At 39.1% G+C, this 14,817-nt stretch overlaps 1 protein-coding gene across 1 annotated transcript; it reads left to right on the forward strand.

Annotated features, from left to right (window-relative positions):
• Window positions 1–957: 957 nt before the first annotated feature.
• Window positions 958–13,757, forward strand: LOC145775260 (U4/U6 small nuclear ribonucleoprotein Prp31-like). Its single transcript, XM_082586516.1, has 11 exons — window positions 958–1,004; window positions 2,519–2,720; window positions 3,295–3,474; window positions 4,477–4,603; window positions 8,226–8,424; window positions 8,757–8,900; window positions 9,626–9,705; window positions 10,511–10,633; window positions 12,251–12,466; window positions 12,678–12,843; window positions 13,053–13,757. The coding sequence occupies exons 2-11, from the start codon at window positions 2,542–2,544 to the stop codon at window positions 13,175–13,177; spliced, it is 1,539 nt and encodes a 512-aa protein (XP_082442642.1). The 5' UTR covers window positions 958–1,004; window positions 2,519–2,541; the 3' UTR covers window positions 13,178–13,757.
• Window positions 13,758–14,817: the final 1,060 nt, after the last annotated feature.

Here is a 14,817-nt window from a genome sequence, read left to right on the forward strand (position 1 = left end):
AAAGTCGACTTGCAGAAAAAAAATTACTATTTAACTCGACTTACTCTGAAAAAATGCAAAAGAAATACATTATCTGATGGGGAATTTTGTAACCGGTTGTGTGAAATTCATTTGGCGGCATCTGGCAACGCTCAAACTTAGAAGTCTAAACAAAGTTGCCAGAAATGTGATAGCCAATAGGCCACGGGATGGTTGGTTTTGAATTTTTATCCTAGGACTGACAAAGCCTTGATTGGTTATTCCTGCTAGTTTCGCATACTTGTAGAGGCTCTTGACACAGGGCCAGTTACTGAGATTGGCAGAGTGAAGTTTTCGGATTGTTAAAGTGTTTTTGGCAGGGAATTATTCCATTGACTTGGTGCCGCTGAATGGAGAGCAGTCTTGAAAATACAAATGTCCGCCCAGTTAGCTCAGTGGTTACGCGCCTGGTACAAGATCACGCAGCGCAAGTTCGACTCTCGGGGTGTGCGCTTGAGTAACGCACTTTCAGGACTGCTCTCCATTCAGCGGCACCTAGTGAATGGAATAATTCACCGCCAACAACACTTCAACAATCGGAAAACTTCACTCTTCTAATCTCTGTAACCGGCCCCAGGTCAAAAAAACCTCTAAAAGTATGTTAAATTACCAGGAATAGCCTATCAAGTCTTTATCAGTCTGAGGATAAAGATTCAAAACCAACCAACCAAAAATAGTGATAGTATCCATTATATCCAAACTTTGCTTTTGCATATATTAAACTTTTTGGTATTGTCATCCTTCCAGTTTTTTGAGGCCATTTTTTGTGTTAGCTTTGCCGTTTTCTACATGTTCACGCCAGCAATGAAAAATAAAATTGAATTGAAAATCTGGTGTAATTTTTTTGGCATATGGTAAAATTTAATCAGATTTCTGGTGACAAACCTATTTGAAAGTCTGGCAACGCTGAGTCAAAGTCACTTCACTCCACAGACAATAAGATGTCTATGCTTCACTCTTCATTGATTTGGTCTTCAGTCTTCACTGTAAGCAACTAAGCAATAAGCGTAGATGCTGTAAGTCTGACCATAGATAGTCTGACAAAGTCAAATATCTGTTCAGGGCTTGAGCAACGCATTTGGATAGAATAATTCCTCGGCAACAACAATAGGAAACTTCAATTTCGCTAACAGGCCTGCATCAAAAGTATGCGAAACTACCAGGAATAACCAAGGCTTAGTCATTCCGTGGATAAGATTGAAAAACCAACTAGATTTATGCTTGTAGCCTACGGTACTTTTCAACAACAGCAAATCTGTCGAAATTGAACCAAACATGAAAGAGTGAGAGAGAATTGAAACAGCTGGTCTTCTTTTCATTAAGATCATACAAGAAAATTTCAAAAAAATCATCGATTTGCTATTCAAATAGGTCGAAAGCTTCGAGGGGTTGTGTTTGAACAACGATTGCTTGAGTCTGGATGTTATATGAGATATATAGTCCATGTGTGTGTTCACGACCGGAGCTGGTATACAAGTCCCCCCCCCTTTGGTACGGTAACTCATGACAAAGAGGAATTGACCAAAATATGTGGATTGAAGTGTGTGAACAGTAAAGCAAAGGTGAAGTAGTTTCACCCTATATGTTTGGTTGAGTCCTGTCTTTGTCATGAGTTACCAAGGAGGGGGGACTGACTCACTCTTTCATGTTTGGTTAGGGTTGATCGGAGTTTCCGCAAACATTTTAAAATTTCTGGTAATGATCCTAAGAGTTTTTGTTTGTTTGCGGAAAATTTTAAAATGTTTGCGGAAACTGCAATTAGCGACTTCGGCTTTTTTTAATTTTTTCTCTCGATCTTTTCAAGGTACGAACTGACGGTACGGATTGTTCATGGTACGAATTAGGTTGCATCCGAAGTCGGGGGACTTGTATACCAGCTCCCTATTTTTTTATAGGCTTCAATACTATTACGGTATTTTCTATAGCCACCAAACTAACTCGCAGCAATAATGTAATGCGTCGGAACAAAGATCACGTGCAAGTTTGTTCGTCAAACATGGTCACATCTCTTTACAACTGACAAGTCACATGTTTATCGTAAAAAGATAAAATTTACACAAGTCGTGATAACATGATTAATAAATAAGCTGTTAATTTTTTTGTCCAAGTATTTTCAATTGCAAAATATTTTGAAATTTGTGAAGTAGACACAATTACGTCGATGGTCTCAAATTTGCACATGGACCCTAGACATGTACAATGAGACATGCAAGTTGGTTGCTGCGTTTTCGGTGAAATTTAAAAAGCCACTAGAGAGAGCTAGTGATCTTTTGGGAGTCAGAACTCCCTCAGTTGCATGCATGGTAAAAGTGTAGAAATCGATCATGAAGTGAGCAATGCAAGAATAAAGCAACTGTGCAATATTACCCCATATCTACTGTATTATAACAGTCAATTCTAAAATGTGCAATCAAATTACATCTTCTTGTTAACCTATTGGAAACAGGGCGAGTTGAAGAAAACCACCCAAAAATTCACCCAGAGAATTAATTTACTGCAGAAGTACACTCTACTCTGATTAAAATGTCACTGGCCGATGAACTGTTAGCTGATCTTGAGGAAGCTGGGTTGGAGGGAGAAGATGTGACGGTTGATAACGTTGAAGATGACATTGATGGGATTGATGACATTGATGATGGTGGGATGCAAGTGGATTCTGGTCAATCTGACATTGATCCAAAAAGTATACAAAGTGTTGCCAGGTAGTTTATGTTTGTTATTGAATTGTAATTTTGTTTGCTGCAACTTGATGTGAGAAAATATGGTAGTATTATATTTATCATGTTTACTGAACAATGTGAACATTTCATTTTGCAGTCTTTTCTCAATGCCAAAATAAGTTTCATTGCAGCCTAAGATTATAAACAATTTACAACATATCTTATTTGTATAACCTATACAATAAAAACAGTATTATACTTTATTAAGCAAGTTCACTACTGCAAAAAGTGAAAATGAAAATTGGAAACTTTTTGGGAGAAACTAAAAAGACAAAGAAACTAAGTGTCTCAGAGGTCGGATGCTCAAAAACTACTATGCCTCGAAATTTTATCGAATAGATATATATATGTGGTGTGGAATAATTATTTTGTACTTTCTATCAACGTCATTCATAAAATACAGTACTAGTTATTACATTAGTACTACAACTACAAGCTTAGTAAATGTGGAAAACATCCAGAATCGATTCTGAAACAGTAGTTGCCCATATACTTCTTATGCGAAAGTGATGCTAATACTTGCGAAAGGTCCTATTTTTCTGTTTGTCCTGTGTAGATTGATCAGTACAAAAGAGTTCAGTGATGTGATATCTGGTATTGAGAAATATGAAAAGTCGACAAATGACCAACTGGTTGGGATGATTGAAGCTCATCCCGAATACAAACTCATTGTCAATTCAAATAATCTCACCATGGAAATTGATAACGAAATTAACATCATACATAAGTACTGTCGGTGAGTATCACAACGTTTTGGATTTACTATTTGACCTGAATTGCTCTGAAATGTATCAAAGAATAACTTCAATTTTGATCAAGAAAATGAAATATTTTCTGACAGGTGTCAAACCCACAGCAATGCATGATATGAATGACTCGGTTACATGTCTTGTAATGCAAACGAATTTATTTTCACATCAGTCAGTTCAATCATAAACAGCTAAAAATCGATTTCGATCTGCTAGCAGCTAGATCATCTTTTTAAGCTCATTCAAATGGAATCTATATAATTGAAGAAGATCTGGCTGCTAGCTGGTCGAAATCGATTTTTAGCTCTTTATGGCTAGCGTGGAAGCTACACCGTTATGGTTAGCGAATCGCAACTGCTCGCTGTACTAGTGAGTGCTCAGCCTTGTGCTGATAGCCGGGAAGAACGCCCCTTTCTTCACAATAAATTCGTTTGTACTGCATTTTTGATGGATTATAGTTTCGTCGATTACACATCATGTTTTGTATTTTAGGATTTGGTCTTTATATTTTATATTGATCAAGTGTTTCAATCACTTCACTTTTAAAATTAAGTAAACATATATCAGCAAGCAACACAACCTTTCTCTTTCTCATTACAATTTACCGTTTCCTGTGCCCATATTTTTTGATTAAGCAATTAAGCATATTTGATTATTTGTCTGTATACAAAACATAGAAAAAATAAAGAAACACATTAAGATTAAATAAAGAAAAAGAAATCCTTTCAAAATAACACTCTGTCCTCATCATCAAGAATAATAACAATTTATTTACCGGTGCATCTGATGAATAAGTAATAGTTAGAGAATTAAGTAGTGCTCTGAGTTTGCTGTAGTGCTCTGAGTAGTGCTGAATTAAGTAGTGCTCAAAGCATTTTCCAATACCAGGATTAAGATTTACCACTTGTGTTCATTCCACCCTCATGTGCACAAGTGGTGCTTCCTGCATGCAATGAACTTACACTTGTTTGCATAATATAATATTTTAGAGATAACTACGCAAAGAGATTTCCCGAACTGGATTCCCTCGTTCCTACACCTCTGGAATTCATCCGCACTATCAAAGAACTTGGTAACGATCTTGAAAAGTACAAGAACAATGAAGTTCTGCAAGAGGTGTGTGTTATTGCACGTTAGAGCACCATTCATCAAGTAATTTTATTAGGCACTTCATCATCATAATTACATTTTAATGTTACCTCATGATGATGCTGTAAATATGTCATCGGAATTAAGAGACAGTTGGAGAAATTCGTTTTCAAAAACATGTTCATCTTTTCATCCTCATTTTGAATGAATAATGCTGCTCCAAAGATGTTTTTCATCTTTTTATTGATTGTGAGAATGTTTCTTTACATCCCATTTAAGAAAAACGATTTGAAGTTTGCTCCTTCAAGTTTTCAAAATACCTGATTTCGTTTTAATAGAAATTGTGCTGTACTATATTTCTTTTTTCAGCTATTTTTATGGGAGCAAGTCTTTTAGGCGCAGACAGTTAGGCGCCGGTCAAATAGGCGCGCACACTGTGGCGTCTGGATATTTAGGTGCGGAGCACTGTGGCGCCCATTCTTTTAGGTGCTATTCCTAGTAAAGTCTGCAGATTGTATTAGCTTGGCAGGTAGGGCAATGCTTTTCACACAAACTGTTATATTGAACAGAAAAATATATTGTATTTTAATGCGCGTGTTCGGTGTTTATTTGTTGTTAGTTCAGGTTTGCGTCGGCGAAAGCTTTATCAATAAATTATTCAAGTTTCGAACATGACTGTGTTCACTTTTAGTGAATCAAATAATAACTAGGCCTACACTAAACATCGGTAAAAAATATCGGAATGGCCCGATTCGGTGAGTCCGATTCGGTGAGTTCCCTATTCGGTGAGAGCCCTATTCGGTGAGTTTTTTTTTAAAATTATTGCGCGCCGTAGCCTAATTATCATTGCCGTTATAGGGTTTGGGGGTTTTTGCGGTTTTGGGTTTGGGGGTTTTTGGGGTTTTTTTGGGAGTTTTGGGTTTTTTTGGGGGTTTGGGTTTTTGGGGTTTTAATTAGGCTACGGTACCCGATAATTTTCAAAAAAAAATTCAAAAAAATCACCGAATAGGGCTCTCACCGAAAAAGGCTCTCACCGAATAGTAGCAGACCCAAAAAATATACCATAGCCTATATTCAAGCGGGTGGTAGGCTTGAGTGAAGACTCTGAAGAGTAACATAGTTTTCCGTCAAAATCACGACTAGGTTTAATAACGAGCAAAGTCGCACCATTATGCTTGCAACTTGTAGCCAGGGTTCAATTCATAGGCGCCGACTTTTCAAAAAACCTTGGGGGGCGTGAAAGGTGATGACGTCATAACGCTATATTACTCAATTAAAATAATGTTTGATTAAGCTTACTGTCTTGTTTATATTGACACCTAGATCGCAAACCGAATTTATTTGAACCGAGCGCTGCTTGAAACGATTAGTTTTACGCATGCAGTACTCCTGGTCGTAAAAAATTTGATGTTGTTAGCTCATAATTGGAACAGTTGGAAAACAAGCGGATTCATTTCCTTTTCGTGCGAGTGAATAATAACGATCAAGACAGTGAAGTTATCGAAATAAAACGCAAAAAATCATGATCTCAAGCAGAGTGGAAACCCGCTATCACTTTTATTAACCTCGTTCCGCCCGTTTTGCTAATTACTTACCTTCAAAGCGTTAACAACGGCGAAGTGTTTTCTCTTCTGTTTTTTATCGAAAGTCTTTATAGTCTTTTATCGAATACTGTATAGCCTATACTCGAGTATAGGTCGAGATGTTCGCAAGTGATTTTCACCTCAAAAAGACAAGTTCAACTTTTACACGGGACAAGCTGTTGTCTCCAGCTTGGCAGTTTTCAAAATGAACGCATTTTTGCTGCGGCAAAATCATTGCCGACGTAGATTACGGGGTGTGAAATGGCGTAGGCCGAAGTAAAAGTTTTGAATACGTTTATTTGCAGTTAATTAATTAATTTTGAAAACTGCATTTACCGGAACTTAATTTTTAAATTTAATGATTTCTTGTCAATTCTAAACTTTATGCACAATTGCACATGGTGTGCAATATGCAAAGCTCACGAGACAAAACAGCAGAAAGAGCTGTTTTAAGAGATAATTTTTTTATTTTTTATTGTAGGATATAATCGTTCTTACTACGTGAAATTCCATGATAGTCGATGTCAAACCTTTGCGGTCAAACCGCATAAAACAATGATGTCAGGTGGGCTATGTGATAATAGCGGTAAGAGACGTCGTTAGTGCAGGCAATATCTGCGACCAAAACCATTAAACACCTTTTCTTTTATCGGTTTTCGCTTTAATTCTCACACAATTGCGAACAAAACAATGCGTTCTGTTGAATCATAATTGATCTCACAACGGGAAGATCTCACAAGCGGACCGCCCCGGGCGGCACGTCTGGGGGCGGCACTTTCGGACTACGATTTTTGATTATAATCTGATAAAAAAAAACGCATTTCATTTTCACACAGGGCCGGATTTAGCTGATGTGGGGCCCGGGGCACTTTTAGATCGGGGGACCCCGTGCAAAAAAATTTTTTGCGTCTACGGCGCGAAATACCACCTCGACGTCTACAGTAGCATTAATCCAGCACTGCACAGCATTTTGCAGAAACTACAAGGGCTGAAACAAAAAACATTACACAAAATCACATTTTTTCCACGAAGAAGGCCCTTCAAAAGTCGGGAGGTCCGGGGCACCTGCACCTGCCCCCCTAAATCCGGGCCTGTTTTCACATGCTTTTTCTTGAAGGGGCGGCAAAATCTGCATCCGCCCCGGGCGGCACATTTCCTAGCTATGCCACTGCGTGCGCATCTCAGTTAGTGATTTACGTTCCGGAGAAAGCCATGCGATCAGCTACTGTTTTGCGTCCGTTTAAATGGTCTAAATCTCTTTTGCGAAGTATTTTATCTTTGAAACACCACTTGTAATAGCCATTTTTGTTGCCCCCCAACCATAAATTTACGGGGGGCGCCGCCCCCCGGCCTCCCCGGAAGTCGGCGCGTATGGGTTCATATGCCATACAGAAATGTATTCATGTAGTAGAGCGTTGTCTCATACGTACTCGCCACACGACCAATCCATTCCGAGTAGAAAGAATTTTGAAAGATAACAGATTAAGTAAGGTTCCGTCTGGCTGCAACCTGTGTTCAGGATGCATAGCAAATGTCCTGTAGAGATGTGCTAATATCAAGAGTAGTAGAGCGTTGTCTCGCACCTCATCTCCACACGCGCATTAACAAACCAACATATTTTTTTGTTCAATATAACATTTTGTGTGAAAAGCATTGCCCTACCTGCCAAGCTGATACAATCTGCAGACTTTACTAGGCATAGCACCTAAATGAACGGGCGCCACAGTGCTCCGCACCTAAATATCCAGACGCCACAGTGTGCGCGCCTATTTGACCGGCGCCTAACTGTCTGCGCCTAAAAGACGTAGACCCATTTTTATTGTGTTCTACAGTTAAACCCTTCATGTTGCTTTGATATTTCATCATGGAGTCATGCTTATTTATTGCAGTACAATATCCACAGCGATTTTTTTTCCTTAGTGATGTTATTCTATTTCGGATTTCAGTTTAAGCTCAAACCGGCTAAATCTGTAGACTTGTTGCTGATGGAAGGATATCTGTTTCACACTTCATTGAGGCATTAAGAGTTGGCTATGTGGAAATGATTTTACACTGTTGTTGAATAGGTGATGTCAAATGCTACGATCATGGTCATCAGTGTGACCGCGTCCACAACTCAAGGCCAGTTGCTGACTGAAGAAGAGCTTCAGCGCATTTATGAAGCATGTACTATGGCGGAAGAGTTGTTAGCGTCTAAGCTGAAAATTTTAACGTATGTCGAGTCACGGATGTCATTCATAGCTCCAAACGTTACCGCTATCATTGGTAAGATGTGGCTTGTATGGTGTGTGTCGTGCTTGATAACATTTTTAAGTACCAGTAATTCATATTTTCCAGGCTACGAAAGTATGTTTGTTTATTTTATAATCTTTGCTTTTGGTCATTCATTGAATTATATCTGGTTGCATTTCAATTCTGTATAATCGTTATGCAAAAATCTGAGAGAATCTTTGCATATAAGCCAAAAATGTTCGCCACGGTATGTGATTACATAAACGTCCAAGGGGAATGGCTTTCTTTAGATGTGAATAAGCTGCTTCTATATTTGGTGGAACATGTCATGAGTCTTTACGTTTACTTGGACTTTGTTGTCCCAGGTGCTTCAGTTGCCGCAAAACTAATGGGTGTGGCCGGGGGGCTTACGGCTCTTACCAAGATGCCAGCTTGTAACATCATGTTGCTTGGATCACAAAAGAGAACTCTCGCCGGTTTTTCAAGCACTGCAATTAATCCTCACACCGGTAAGCTTGCTTCAGCTTGCCTTGCGAAAATACATAGCGACGTACGCAGGATTTTGTAACATAGGAGGCCATTCGATTCAATTTGATATTTTTTGACAAAAAGTAATACTTTAACATCTTATAGCCTGCGCATATTCTTTTAAGGGGAGAGCATGGCCTAATGCCCCCCTGCGTATGCCACTGGTTTTATTTGTACTTGTAGATAGGCGTATATTTTCGTGATATAGACTTTTCGTGATTGTGAAAGTTCTCTTCATCAAAGTAAACGACATAAAGTATCTGATATGTCTTTTCAACGGTTCATGAATATATTGTCCGCTGCAAAAAGCGACTCTGCCTCGGCAAGACGTTTAATGGCATGCTTGGTGGGCATCACAAAAAGCGGAATGGCCCGTTTCGGTGAGTCCGATTCGGTGAGTTCGATCCCTTAACGGGGGATTTTTTCAATTTTTTTTTTTAATTATCGGGTACCGTAGCCTAATTATCATTGCCGGTTTAGGATTAGGGGTTAGAGGTTAGGAACTCACCGAATAGTAGCAGACCCCACAAAAAGATTGGCTTCCTTGCTTTCCTGTCCACAATCAAAATTTTTCAATTAACAGTCATATGCTTAAGCTCTGAATGTGACCAAAATGTGTATGTTCATTGTTCAACGTGGCCATGAAAGTTTACTGGGTCACTTTTTGTACAATTATCCTTAGGCTATCACAAGATTACGTTTACAGGCTTCATATACTACAGCGATCTTGTACAACTGATGCCTCCTGATCTACGCAGGAAAGCTGCAAGACTGGTCGCTTCCAAGGTAATTTGTTCCTTTTTAAATCTGGTATTCGTCATTTTTTAGTGTTACCGTGCGGTCGCAAAACCAAACGATCCTAATTTACCATAATTTTAAGTGGATTCCCGCATTAACTTAAATTTCAATAATATATTAATTTCTTGCGTTCCTCCGGTGACTATGGACTAGACTATCACAAGATGTCAAAGTGGTAACTTCGTTTAATTTTTTTTTATTACAATGAATTTACTTCACTGTTTAGTTATTTAAATTTGGTCCAATAGAAATTTAATTTGATTTTGACCTAAACAACTTAATTAATCTCAAACAACCGGCTTGAAATTTTCAGTGTAGGTTTGATTATATGACAAACCCATGAAAACATTTGACAGTTATTACATAACTTAAAGCGTCAACGTTTTGTGCAGGTTAAGGGAGTTGGTTGTGTTCGTATTTCAGTTTTTTGGTTCGCAATGTCTACGTTGACATTACTGTGGCTTGTTGCGTTTTACTTTGGTATTAGCTGGTGGTTCTAAAACTGGGATTGCTATATTTGATCAACATTTAAGGAGTCCGTACGCCAATGGAGTGAGCGTTGCTCGGCTTGTTTTTATGGAGCTTAATGTGATTTTTACATGCGGGTAGTACAAGCGACAATTTGCGATGTGTGCACAAACGACAACACATCTATCGACGGTTTCTTAATTCAAAGACCTGTACATTGTTTTTTTTTTAATGTATCTTTAAACGAGAGCAAACTAGCCAACGAACGAGCAGGAGAAACATTTGGCATCACTAGTGTAGGTCATTACAAACCATTGCGTTGCAGATTACATTGGCTGCTCGTATCGACAGCTTCCACGAGCATCCAGATGGTGAGGTTGGTCGTAACTTTTCGGAAGAAATACAAGCCAAGTTCGACAAATGGCAAGAACCCCCACCTGTTAAACAGGTATGCAGTGCACGCTTGCGTTTAACATAAGAAGTTAGCTTCTCTTTGGTAAACGTCATGTTTGCACATCGTGTTGTAACATTGAAATTCTAACATTTTGCTGTTTATATATCTTAGTTTTTGTTATTGCAAAGTTTTCTTTTACTGTTGTGCATTAAATTATTGTTATATGATTTTTGCAGCAAGTAAATCTTTGCTGCATAGTGCATATCCTTTATCCGTGCAAGGTTAACGGGCGTTGTGTTTTCGTGAAATCAACAATTGTCGTTGCAAAAATCGCTTTTACGATAATTGCTCTAAGTCAGGGATCACCAACCTTTTTTGCATGCGGGCCACTTTGGCACTAAGAAGAGCTGTGACGGGCCGCACTAATAAAATTTTAGGTAGGTTGACTCTTATGCTAGAAATGAACGCATTTCGTACCCAGTATTCAGCGTTACATGTTGTTACTATTTATCTTAAAATACCGCAGCAACAAAATTAGTCGAACAACGCTACCGCCAGGCCAAGCTCCTTTAACAACACTTTTGACTTCTTTAACAATGTCTAATAAACGAGGCCACTTGTTTTGCGCACTTGTAGCGAGGCGAACGGTTTCATTAGAATATTCATCGCCAAGCAAGAGTGATGTCACTTCGCTTCGCAAAAGATATCTTGCAATTAACAGTTTCAGTAACCAAAGAAATGTTTGACACATCGCAATACAGGCAACAACAGTGACCTGCTATGCTGCTAACATATCAGCGAAAAATAGGCTCCAATAACGGGGAGAAAGAAACTAGGCATCAGGAAACAAACGCTTGTAGAAATCACCGAAAAAACGTTTCTATCGTAACTCATGAACGGTGTTCCCTCTAAAAAAGCAATGAGTTGGTTTTTCGTCTTTTTGTGAGAGTCTATAAAACCGTATTTCTTGATTATTAGACAACTGTTACTTGCGGTGCTTATCAGCATGGCAAGAATTGTTGATTAACAACATTTTGCAGTACCAAACTAAATATTTTCATAATTCAACCAGAAGTTGTCTTTTGAAAATACAACCAGAATACAACCAGAATTAATACAAACAACACCTGTCAGAAGATATTTCATTTTATTGATACAACCAGAAAAAGTCTTTAAATTTATATATAATACTTTGTCAATTTATTATAAATTGACTTGGCACACCGGCCTATTTTGCTAACAAAAACTTGCTTAAAGGGAACACTGCTTGTGAAACACAATAACGGTGAAACGAACACTAGTGTTTACATGGCATTTGCAAATTTAAAATAAGCAACCCTATGCTCACAGACAATTTCGAAATTCGAAAACAGACGTTTTAATCAACCAATGGGACAGTGTGGCTAGACATCGCATTGGAATAACGTTAAGCGACCCCCACCTAGAACTACAATCTGAATAGTCGGTCGGTGGAATCGTATGCAAAGCGAAAATATGCTTCCCGAAAAGTATTTTTTACGTTCATGCTCATTGACTCCTCAAGAAAAGTATTTTTGGTTATACTTGTACGCTGATACCTTCCGCGGGCCGCAGCGATACGGCGTGGCGGGCCGCATGCGGCCCGCGGGCCGCCATTTGGTGACCCCTGCTCTAAGTCATTTCTGTTTTTAGGTGAAAGCTCTTCCAGCTCCAATTGATCCTGGCCGTAAGAAGCGTGGAGGTCGCCGATATCGGAAGATGAAGGAGAGACTGGGTATGACGGAGATGCACAAACAAGCCAATCGACTTACTTTTGCTGAAATAGAAGACGACGCATATCAAGACAGCATTGGCTACTCTCTCGGTCAACTGGGAAAATCCGGTTCAGGGCGGATTCGCTCTGCTCAGGTCAGTTTTTGAGCGTGTGTCTTTCCTGTGCTTAAATATCTTGTGTACAGCAATATGCAGCCAATGTTGATTAAGTTTCAGTAGTTCTCCTAAATTTTTTCACGATTTTTAGATTAGCGTTTTTCTGTAGGTGGTTTTATGATATTTCATCACATCATCAATTGCAGCTAATTTCAATTCCTCAAATTAATAACTATTTTATCTGACGTAGGTCGACAACAAGACCCAAGTTCGGCTTTCCAAAACCTTACAAACTAAACTTCAACGCGCAAATCGTACCCCTGGTGGCTCTAGCACTGTTACTTGGGGTGGAAAGTCAACCGTTAAAGACAGAGGTTCAGGAACAGCTTCCTCTGTGGCGTTTACACCCTTGAAAGGTAAGAAAATAATGGCGATTGCAGGGCTGTGAAAGGCCAGAAATAATCTAACTCCGCAGTTTTTCAAGAACCGCTACACGATATGCCAAAACTAATTATACTTTACGACTTCGTGCGATTGGATGTTGTTGTTAATCAAAGAACGGTGTTCTGAATTACTGCTGCGGCCTAGTGCTTTAGCCTTTAATTGATGTCATTGTGTGCTGCAGGTATTGAGATTGTTAATCCAAATGCAGCGGAGAAGAAGGCCGAGGAAGAGGATGGATGCAGCACTTACTTTTCTAATATGGCCAACTTTGTCAAACTAAAACCGCGCAATCTCATCGCCAAGTGATTCATTGGCTTCGTCATGAACTTTCTTACGTCAGAGCACATCACTCACGGTTGAGATCTCGAACGCGATCTAGAGGAAGTTTGAAAATGCGCTGCTGCCTTGACCAGCCGAAACACAGCTGTCAACCCTACATGGTTGATGGTCGTTGGCTGCAAATGCACACTGGTTTTCTCCGACGATGTTATTCGGTTTTGAAACTTCTTGGTTGCATCTACTATTCTACTTTTCAATCTTGGCTTGGTATTCTAATATTTTGTTATGTCAAATTAGAATAGAGTTACGGATTTTGTTTAACTAAGTTTTTTGAGATCGATTGCACTAAATTGTTATGTTCACAGGCCTATTACCGTGAAAACTAACGTGAACCTTTATTCATTGTATAAGTTTTTTTCACCTGCGATTTGGCAATAGCCGGTGAAAACCCATTGTCAAGGTTACCGTTGTTTAAGTTGCGGAATTGCTATTTCGTATGCCACATAGGACATTTGGACAACCTCGTTTCCCGGAATTCTGGTCTCTGGTAACTAGCTTCTTCCATGCCTAATGCCTATACACAACGAAGCGTAAATAAAAAACAAGACTCGTGCGTGTGTGTAGAGACATGGGCAGATATTTGTATTTCTGCAAAGTGTGATTTGTTGCCTAGATTCATTGATTGAATCTTTATCCTCGGACTGGGAAAGTTTCTTTGAGAGCTTAATCCTGGCAGTTTCGCATATTTGTAGAGGATTTGAATCACTGACGCTAGCCCGGTTACCGAGATTGACAGATTGAAGTTTTCCGATTGTTGAAGTGTTGCCGGGAATTATTCCATCCATTAGATGACGCTGGATTAAGAGCAGACCTTAACGTGCGCTGTTCAAGCGCACACCCCGAGAGTCGAACCAGCGCCGCTTGATCTTGAAGTTCCTTTGTTCGCGAAGTCATATGCTAATCAACTGAGATATCGGGGTAAACTGTGTGATTTTGACGCCCGCACAAAGTTTCTTGGCGCTAATTTTCTCGCAACACTCATCTTTGTTGACAATCGCGGTTGAGATGAAGTCTACGCACCACTGTTCGAGTTGTAGGGCTTTAAGTCTAAAGGGTCACATGCCATGCTTTCACTAATACACGTAAATCGTTCGTATGTGTTGTTAGGAGAGCTTTGTGCATCTATTTTGAAAAACGAAGATTTTAGCATAGGCTATTTTTTTACGAACGGTCAAGATTTGTTTAAAATAACTGCATTATGAAGAAACGGTTCTAATGTTTTTGAAAACAAAAAACTCGTCTTCATAAGTTGTGTTCACTGAGCACAATAGTTATCAATAAAACGTCATAAACCAATAAAAAATATGGCGATAGATAGGCTGCCTATAGTTGCTTTGTCGCCGATCGTGGTTGCTTGACAGACGTGCATGAAATCTTTGCTACAAATTTGACAATTCTATGTTGTAGGCCTAAGAGTTTTTATCAAAAATGTTTTTTTCGTCTCACGCCATTTAAACGAACGTTGTCTACTGAAATCAAGACACGCTTTTGGGGTAACTTTGGAGTTTGCTTTGAACGGGCGTTGTCCACTGAAATCGAGACACGCATTCAGGCTAGCCGCTCAACTTTTGCTTATTAAAGCTAACAAACAAAACATCTCTGCTGCT

The sequence above is a fragment of the Aplidium turbinatum genome, chromosome 8, assembly GCF_918807975.1.
Source record: "Aplidium turbinatum chromosome 8, kaAplTurb1.1, whole genome shotgun sequence".
Classification (NCBI taxonomy): Eukaryota; Metazoa; Chordata; class Ascidiacea; order Aplousobranchia; family Polyclinidae; genus Aplidium; species Aplidium turbinatum.

Coding starts and splice junctions, on each gene's coding strand:
- LOC145775260 (XM_082586516.1), top strand. CDS start 2,542: ATGTCACTGGCCGATGAACTGTTAGCTGATCTTGAGGAAGCTGGGTTG. Junction 2,721..3,294: donor AGTATACAAAGTGTTGCCAG/GTAGTTTATGTT, acceptor TGTCCTGTGTAG/ATTGATCAGTACAAAAGAGT. Junction 12,844..13,052: donor GGCGTTTACACCCTTGAAAG/GTAAGAAAATAA, acceptor TGTGTGCTGCAG/GTATTGAGATTGTTAATCCA.